Source organism: Ixodes scapularis, unplaced genomic scaffold (genome assembly GCF_016920785.2).
Source record: "Ixodes scapularis isolate PalLabHiFi unplaced genomic scaffold, ASM1692078v2 PGA_scaffold13__105_contigs__length_92229423, whole genome shotgun sequence".
Classification (NCBI taxonomy): Eukaryota; Metazoa; Arthropoda; class Arachnida; order Ixodida; family Ixodidae; genus Ixodes; species Ixodes scapularis.
Window position 1 is genome coordinate 73859904 of NW_024609839.1, and position 9809 is coordinate 73869712.

The 9809-nt window shown below is 49.9% G+C and overlaps 2 protein-coding genes across 2 annotated transcripts in view; both read right to left on the reverse strand.

Annotated features, from left to right (window-relative positions):
• Positions 1 to 9809, reverse strand: part of LOC8051012 — a gene marked incomplete in the record, with an annotated part of 650797 nt that overhangs the window by 147557 nt on the left and 493431 nt on the right.
• Positions 401 to 9809, reverse strand: part of LOC8034172 (hsc70-interacting protein) — a 38840-nt gene continuing 29431 nt past the window's right edge. Inside the window, exons 11-13 of the mRNA XM_029970636.3 lie at positions 5867 to 5986; positions 809 to 919; positions 401 to 730 (exon numbers count right to left, since the gene is read on the reverse strand). Of these exons, the coding sequence (XP_029826496.2) occupies positions 587 to 730; positions 809 to 919; positions 5867 to 5986 (375 nt within the window). The 3' untranslated portion in view covers positions 401 to 586. The remainder of the gene's footprint in view (positions 731 to 808; positions 920 to 5866; positions 5987 to 9809) is intronic.

The window sequence follows — 9809 nt, forward strand, 5'->3', positions numbered from 1 at the left end:
AAGATCCTGCAGGCTCTGTTGAGCTGCACTGGCCTCCGGGTGCCCGGGTGCAGCTGGGCAGTGAAAAGGGGGTCGGGTCGCAGCGTGCCACCGCCCCAGATGCCGCTGACCCTAGTCACGCCACTGTCTCCAACCCCGTGCACTTACCCTTCCCCGTACTGTTTGCACGAACTTTCGGAAATGTCTGGGGGATCACCCCCTCTGCCACCCCTGTTCCGACGCCACTGCCAGTAGGATTGGAACGACCAAAGCTGTTTTATAATGTTGTAGAAGCGAAGCGACAGCAAGTAACTCTTGATTTATAGAACACATTACACGCAATAAATAGGAGGTACTTAGCCAGGACAACTTATGTTCTCGGACGGAAAAATAATCCCACAGAGGTGTATGCAAAACGCAGTTCACTGTGAATCAGGCACCTTTATTTCAGTTCAAAGTACAGAAACGGTGAAAAGGGTCGAAACTGCAGATTAAACGCAACAAGAAAAAAAAAAGTATACTCCATTGATCTACGTCGCGAGCAAATTAGAAAACAAAAACAAAAAAAAAAAAAAAAACAAATGCGAGGTTTCCCAAGAGACGCCCTTCACATCGGCGGTGGCGGCGCCGAGGCACCCATTTTCATCGCCATCTTGGTCATGATGTTCTTGATCTTGGGGTTGGACTGGTACTTTGAGATGTTAGCCGGGTTTCGGGTGATGTCTTGGAACGCCGCAGCCACCTCGGGGTCCTGAAAAGAAGGCACGCATAATTTATTTTCACCCAATTTTATCACCATAAACTACGGGCGTCTGACGAGTCATCTCACCTGGAGGGCTGCTAAGATCTCCGGGTCCTGAAAGCAGTCTCCGAGGCCACCCGGAAAGAAGCTTCCAGGGAAACCACCGGGCATCCCGCCGAGGTCGTCATCGTCCTGCGACTGTCGTTAATCCAAGACGCGCATTTTAAAACTGCACGCATTCGTAAACCCAGACAACCTAGTGTCTGGAGCAACAAATGCTGGGTAGGCCAGGAAGCCACGGCCCCTGCGGGCCAATCGGAACAACGGAGTAAGGCACGGACCACGCATCGCCGGAGTGGCTTTTACTGCGAAGTGGGAGGCCTTTCGCTGCGTCATACTCCAATATGTGTGCGTTGCACTCACTGATCTTTATGACAATTTGCTGGATCGCGCATCCCCGCTTGGTCGCTGCAGCGGGAGTGCGGCCGCCGGAAGTTCCGCATCGGCCATCTTTGAGGCACCGGAAGTCGACCCTTTGCAGCGTTGCAGAGTCCGCGCGGCAGCGTGCTGGAAGCAGCTGGAAGACGTTTTCTGTTCGTTCGCCGTCATTCGCCGAAGAAGCTTTTAGAACCCTGTATGAACGGTCGTAGCTACCTTTGAGGACACGAGGAAACTTTCACGAAAGTGCAGCATCGCAGGTAAAAGGCACCACTCGTCGAATGCAAGTCTCGCGGCGTCATCCAAGGTCAAATGGCACGCCGAAGTGCTGCGTCTCTGCCTTCGCACGTTTGGATACCGATCAAGGGTCGACGCCGCGTGGATATGTTAACCCTTCGGAAAAGTTTTGAAAGTGTGTCTCGCGTAGACGACTTTGCCGCACACATATCGGTCGCGGAGTTCTGGACCATCCAGCTGTTCCGGTAAGCTGCACTGATCAGTGGTTGCTATTATGCACTATTAAACAACAACGTCCAAGAATCTGATCAAATGGATCCGAATTACTCACGTATATAAAAGCACAGATAGTGTGGGTTACAAACCACATCGCCACTTTTGAACAATATATATAGAAACAGGGGCGTCGGAAGTGCTCGGGAGATGGGGGAATCGAAAGGTAGATTTTCGTTCCCTTCTACTGAATTGATTGCTAGAAAAGTCTCGAAGGCAAAGACCGATCGCCGCTGCGCTGTCCCCCCTCTGTTCCGTCGGCACGGAATCAAAATCGTTTCTGACCCGCGAGTACCGCAAGTTACAACAAATACAGTCGGCAGAGTAAAGTAAAACGCTGCTCCAGAGGCACATACACCTTGACGCGCGACACACCTTCAAAACCATCCACACGCGGCGTCGATTCTTGGTTGGTATCCAAGCGTGCAAAGGCAGAGACGCAGCACTTCGGCATGCAAAGGGCATGCTCTTTGATCACGTCGCGAGACTTGCGTTCGACTAGTTGTGCTTTTTCCCTGAGGTCTTCGTAAAATTTTAAACGTGTTTTTAATGGTAGCTACGACCGTTTACACGAGGTCTAAAAACACTTCTTCGGCGAATGGCGGCGAACGAGCAAGAAACGTGCCTTTGAGCACGCAGCCGCCCAGCCAGCCTCTGCAACGCTCCAGATCACTCCAAATGGTCGACTTCCGGTACCCCAAAGATGACCGTCCGGCGGCCGCATTCGCGCAGCGGGGAAGCGCGATCCAGCAATTGTCAGAGATCAGTGGTTGCGCTCGTGTACGTAGCGCACATCGAAGCCGTCCGAACGCAGTGTAGGGCGTAGCGTTCACCCTTTGCCAAGTTACAACGAGAAAGTGGGCTCTCATTCTGCCGGCGCCGCCTGGCCGTTGCACTGACAAACGGGGCTATGGGCATCCACCACGATTGCCTCTATTTCCTTTTCCAACTACATCACTAAAAACAAACAACAATCTCTCTCTACGCGTTCTATCTAAAGCAAACAAGAACAGTAAGTGCTAGGCAACTTGCAGTTTTAGTATGTATGTGTTCGAGCCTTCAACTGCGCTACGCTACGCCCAACACCTTTAGAGTTTGGATTCCCCATTTTCCAGCACTGTCAAGTACCGACATCCACATACATATTTTTTAGCTTCCCTGTATTCCACAGCCCATGGAGTCTTGAAAAGTTTTCCTTGCATACTGTCATACTTTCTCACCGTCAGTGAGTGTATCATAAGTTCCAATTCGTTGAAACTCATCGTGCAAGGATATATGTATACGCAAGCGAGCACGTGCGCTGCATCCCACAGGTCTACGGTTCAAACACGCACCTTAAGCCCTCGAATGTCCCAGGACCTAAGTGATTTCTGCACCTCGTTAGACCGCCCATCTGACACAAAAGCACCTTTGTATATAACTTAAGCCTCGATATAACGAACTCGTATTGATGGGCGGGCAACAGGCTCGTTACATCGCGAAAGTCGTTATACGAGTTCCATCATCTCCCAGGTTTATAATTGTCATTGCCTCATATCTTGTAAGGAGTCCCTAAACAAACGGCCCGACGGCCCGATGTCTTTGAGACCCGAGAAAGAAAACAGAAACGCAGAAGACGGACGACCTTGACGCGTGTGTCCAGCCGCGACCGAAACTGCATGCAGCCGCGCCGTTGACGCGTGCTGACCGAGACCAAGGGTTCCGCAACACCTTGTTAGTATTTTCCCCGTTCTACCTGTTGTATTGAGAACACCGTCATTATCTTCATACAGCTAGTGAAGTGATATCCGGGTCGCCTCGTCCTTAACTTCCGGCGCCGAATATGGAATTTCTCATATGCCCCCCCCCCCCCCCCCCCCCCCCCCCCCAAAAGCTAAAAAGTACAGTGCGTCATTATTCTCCCGGGAGCCAGCCAGCCAGCCAGCCAGCCAGCCAGCCAGCCAGCCAGCCAGCCAGCCAGCCAGCCAGCCAGCCAGCCAGCCACCAGCCAGCCAGCCACCAGCCAGCCAGTCAGCCACCAGCCAGCCACCAGTCAGTCACCAGCCAGCCACCAGCCAGCCACCAGCCAGCCAGCCCCCCCCCCCCCCCTCCCTCCCCCCTCCCCCCCCAACAAACTATTTTGAGATCTCAGACTCTACCGTTAAGGAATTATATACGCGAATAAGTATTGAAACAAACATTTGAGCAGTTTGTATTCTCACAAATGCTACCGATATGTGCGTACTCGACGAGGGCTTCGTTAACTGCGGCCCAAAACAACCTCGCAAAAAAAAAAAAAAAAAAGGAAGCAATAGCGGCTGGATTTTGATTTATCCATCGAATCGACAAGTGCGAAATTTCATTTTATGAGAAACGCAGCCGACGCACGAGTTTAGTATTTGTCTTCCTGGCACGGGTCTTTTCGAAACGTCACCCATAGTCGTTCTTTGTTCTATTCTTTCTTGCGACGACACCGAGAACGCACACATACTGAGGCGAGGAAGCATCTTTTGGAGGATGGACTGGTAAAGTAGGAACAGGGAGTTTTAGTAGCGAGTTTTAGTAGATTGTGTTTCCCCCTCCGCTACCCGGAACTCTACAGCCAAGGCCATCGGCATGCAGGCGCAGTGGCGGTTTCTTCGTAGCGGAGGGGGAAACACGGTCTACTAAAACTCCCTAGTAGATCGTTCTGATACGTCGGACAACAATCCACGATACTCCGCCGGCACCCTTTGCGTATGTATCGTATCGTTATCGGGAATCTTTAGGGAGTTTTCGTAGACCGCGTTTCCCGCTGCGCTAAGCTCTCCGCAACGATGAAGCCGCTACTGCGCCTGCGCGCCGATGGCCTTGGCTGTAGAGTTCCGGGTATCTACGTACCTCCTGCGGAGAGCGTTGCGGGACGGTGAAAACGATCTACTAAAACTCCCTTTTACCAGAGGTATCGGAAGGAACCGTCTACTAAAACTCCCCATTATGGAACCTGGGAACACGAGTATAGTTGGTTCGCGGCGCAGGAGTTGGGCAGTTGGCCGGCTCTCCTGGCTTACACTGTGCTACGCCGCGGTGCGCAAGGGACGCTCGCGAGATCCGAGTTAGCTTCGGTAAAAATACAAATCTGTATTGATAATAATAATAAATATACAGGGTGTTTCACCTAAAAGTGACAAAACTTCCTACAATTAGTGTGTTCATGGTAGAAGGATAATTTTATTGAGACCGAATTACTCGTGGTGGCGGACTCCAGAAAATGCGGGATTCTTACGAATTAGTTCGCTATTTAACTAAAATGACTATCTTTTTAATGCGTGAAAAATAGACATATGGTTCCAATTAGAAACTTGCTGAGCCAAGTTGACAACCACTAATCAGTAACTTTCATAAAGGCTGAGCGTGCGAGAAGCGCAGTAGTGCGCTAAAGTTACCGCTTGTAGAGCAGGTACAAGGCTGGAGCTCCCGTAAGAGACGGAAAAATCGCGCGGGAGCCCGCAACGTCTAGCTTTGTACACCCGCCCGCCGGCAATATGAAGGTGAACACTTTACCTAGTTTCTTGCCTGTTTTACGGCTCCCTAAAGCTACATTAACTCTCAACGTCTCAAATGGTACGTGGCCAAGGGTCTAAACTTTGCGTTCTAGCCCTCTTCTGGAACAGAGCTTGTTCCAAAACTTGCAGGAGCGTCAAAAACAAGAAGAGGGCTGTTCACCTTCACATATTGTTCACGGGGTGTACCTGCATGCTCTACGAGTGGTACCTATAGTGCACCGTTACGCTTCTCACGCGCTCCAAGTATTTGTGAAAATGGCTGGTTTAGGGGCTTTCGATGACGCTCAGGAAGTTTCTACGTCAATTTTCACAAATTAAAATGTTCATTAGTCATTTTCAATTAATTAGCGAACTAATTAGTATCGGGCAATTTCTGGCCTCCGCCACCGAGAAATGCGCTCCCGAAAAAAGTATTCTTACCTGGAATACACTAATTGTACGAATTTTTGTCACTCTTACGTGAAGCCCCGTATGTATATATATATACACCGTCACACGCCCCTTTTTATTTTAGATATTAGGGTGCGCAGGTTGAGTTCGCGCCATAAAAAGATGATCTCAAAATCCACCTTAGTGCCCCTTTAAAAGTAGCAAAAAAATGAAAAAAAAAAAAACATTATATCGCGATTTTTGTCAACTGGAGGTCTAGCTGCCATACCAGCAGAATCCTCACCTGTTGAGCAGCGTTCTGGTGTGCCTCCCTGGCCTTGCGGATTCTCTCGGCGCGCTCCCTGAGCTCGCGTTCCTCCAGCTTGCGCTCCCACTTGCGCTTGTGCTCCTGCAGTTTCTTCGCCTAAACGCGACGAAAACAAAACAAAAAAAAAGAACCCCGATATAAATGAAGTTTCAAGGGACTCGTTATGACAAGAAGACACCACTTGTTCGAAACAACGCAAACTAAATGAACTTGACCATCTCCCCTTCCCGACACCAATCGTAGTTCGAGATTTCGCCGCTAATAGCCGATTCACATGACGGACTGATCTGCGGACGGATTGATCACGTGATGACATGTCCGTGGCTCGTCCGTCTCTCAAGCGCACCCACACGAGGGAGATGACGAGCAGACGCCAGCGACGACGAACCGAACCTGTTTGCTACCCCACGGTGCCGCGAAACTCATGCATCGCACCGTGGCACCGTTGTCCAAGAGAGAAATCGACGTTTTCTACCGCGATAAAGAATCGTACGCCGCTGTTACGTACAGATCGAGACAAGACACCGTTATTGGCGACGTAAGCGATCGAAAGCGTCGCTGTGGTCGGCTCGCCACAATTGGTCGAATACTGACTATGACGTCAGCAAAGGATGTCTCATCAACGGAAATAAGAGGAATGCAAGAACTTCAATTTTTACGGTGTTGGCCGTGTTGCTTTGAGAGCGCTATGATTTCAGGCTTCCACCATGCCCATTACAAACACCATCGAACTTGTTGTTCACAAGGTAATGACGTCACGAAAGGTAACCAAACGAGGGCGCCACCGAAACATTTCGCAGCGCCACTAGCTTTACTTAGGGTGCCTTCATGTGCGCTTTGCTTAGGGTGGAGACATCTGACCATTTTGTTCCCACTTTTACACTTATTTTTTGTTCAGAAGCGCGTGAAAGAGCGTGTCCCTGCATGCGTCTGTGGCGCTGACTGCTATGGCGACATTTTGTTTTCGTCGATTTCTTTGTATTTTCCCCGTGAGCGCGTGCTGTCGGCATCGGGAACTACAAAGGGTGGCATCACTCTAAACAGAAGGTCATTGAGGCACCCTAGCTTTACTAACCCAAGGCATGACAGTGACACAGGCATGGTCCTGCTCAAGAAGGGTTCGGCGTAGAAGCGACGAAGTTCTGGGCTCGCGGAGGAGCGTTTGGAAATGCCTTCACGCACTCCGCGCTCGTGCGCAACACTCAAGCACACCACAGCCACAAGACCGGCCTTGCTCGGTGAAAGTCCGATTGGCGTGCAAGAATTATCACGACATGCTCGTCGTGCTTTCACGGGAGCTTCTTGACAGGGACCCGGAGGACAACCGGAACATGCGTCGCGACAGCCGGACAAAGTTTCTGCAGTTTCTTTCACGCGTGCCACCAACAATCGCGCGACAGAATGAACCAGCGAACGCACAAAACGCAACGTTGCGACATTTTTTACTTTTTTAATCACAAAAAAAAAGTGTACTGTTGCCAGGTTAAACGCTTTTCAAATCAATCTCCCGGCAAAAATCCGCGAGTGAAAAGGCGACTTTATCAGTCCGCGTGTCCGCGGACGAGGCGCGGATCCCATGAATCAGTGACGTGCCAGTCACGTGGTACACGGTCCGCGGACGAAAAGCGCGACTCGGTCCGTCTAAAGCCCCTTTATACGGAAAAGTAGCGACATCCTTTGAGGAATGCTGCCTGCTATCTTTTTTTGCCTGCTATTTTTTTTTTTTTTTTTGCATTGTGCACCGTTTGTGATTTCGGAACCGCATGCTCGAAAAACGACTCGCTAAAACTCCCTAATGTCTCTTTCACCGACTTTGGCTCATCTCTCGTGGGGACCATCTGCAAGTGTCGGGGGTCGTGCGATGTCTCCGAGTGTTCCGTCTGGGCTGTGTCTGGGATATGTTCGTGCTTCCGTTTTTACACCCAGCCGTTCGCCGTTTCCTCGTCCCTATTAGTTTTCCAGGAAGCCGCCCCCATATTGTGCAGAAAGCCGCCTCTTTAACTTATTCATTCTCTTCGGAGACACTCGAGTGAACGCGACTTTCACAGTTGGCGTTTCGCACATGTTTCGCACATAGACGCCGCGGTGGTCGTCGTAAACTGGTAAAGCAGAAGGAGCTAATTGTCTCCTTTCCCCCTTTATTCCGAAGCTGTTTGACCTGCTATGTTTAGGCCTGCTTCCGAGTACATCCCATAAGGTAATTATGTGACCATCTCTCTCCTTATTCGTTTCGGAGTGAAAAATAAACCAAAACGTTCACTGACGCGGGCCGATGACAATTTTGAAAAACGGTTTTGCAAATAAATTATGCACCTCAAAATGCTGAAACGGCGAATGACACAAAAAAGGAAACACCCTTCGGGTTTCAATTTTTCTAATTTCTCAGTTTATCTTTGTTCTCACTATAGTGTAACAAATAAAATAATACTGTTTTGGTTTGTGATTCCTTGAGTCCAATTTTTCTACTGTAACGAGAAAGTAACGGCTTTACTGTTTTTTTTAGTAACTGTAACTGTAACTTCTTGAAACCGGTAACTGTAACAAAGTTACTTTTCCCCCTAGGTAACTGTAGCTGTAACAGTGTTACTTTTTACTGGTAACGTGTCCATGACTGGTGTGTGGGCACCCTGGCGGCTCCCCAGCCCAGTTATCCCGAATACGAGGCACAGGTGGCGAACTTTCCCGCGTGGCGGCGGAGTCAAACCCGCGGCCACTCGCACACCGCGTGCGCCGCCTTGATAAAGGCGGATCAGAGGCGGCGCACGGGCAGTCGCGGCCTGGACTCAAGCGCCGCCGGTAACGATGTTAAATGCATTGATCGTCTCGTCCATGTCCAATTAAACGTAGTTTCTTGTTCACGAAACCGCTGGCTCCGTGTTATTCTTCCGGGTCGGGTATGCACCAAGGCAAACCGACCACACGTTGAAAGAGGTGCGAGGATCGCTTCCACATTACCTTTAACCTGTCACAGTCTATACACTAATTATCACCGAGGCGAGAAACGCCGAGTTCCTGGGCTGTAGACACGTGCGCCGCGTCTGCTAGTCCGAAGAGAGAGCTACTGCGCATGCTCAGAACGCGTTGCCCAGTCGACAAAGATGGCAGCACGCAGACGGCAGTTAGGGTGCTAGGTGGCGCAAGCTACCGCCCGTTACAAAGGGTATAGCCATTAACATCCATCCATCCGTAATGCTCTACAAAGATAACAGTTCGACATACAATGTGCTAAACCAAAATATCCAAGAAAAAGAAGAACAAAAAAGTGTACTACACTCCGCGCACGATTTGGCTATCATCGGAGCAAGAGCAGTAAGTGCAGAGACCGTGGGCTCTATGGCAGCCCTGGAGCGGGACCTAGTCGACTACCGGAAGCGGTACAAATTGGCACTGCCGCTCGCCAACAGGCTGTTTGGGCGCTTCGCCCGTCGTAAACCTCTCAACTGGAAACATCGTCGACAAGTCGGCTCCGCGGAAGAACCCCGGAGGCGCCGTCTTCAAAAAAGTTACTAACTAAAAAAAAATAGCGGAAGTTTTTTTAGTAATGCACATAGTACACTTTAATTTCTCCAAGTTCCATTAGTACTTCTTAAAGAGGATAAAGAACGCAACACGGTATTTCACAGATTTGCCTTTGAGCGTCCTCTCATCGTGAGCGATTACGAGGGATTCCAACGCACTGGAACGCATCAAAATGTGTCAACCAGCCTTTGGAATTGAAAGGATGCCATCGTAACTAACCGTAAGTGGTGATTAGAAGGTTGAAAAAGAGAGAACAAACCGAGGACAAAGAAGACACGAAGACAGGTGCTAACTCAACTGGTTTATACTTGAAGTCATCATGACACATATGCAACCCTTTCGCCCAACTCGCATCACAACCAATCACGACCAATACAGCCACCCAGAAACGTCAATTATT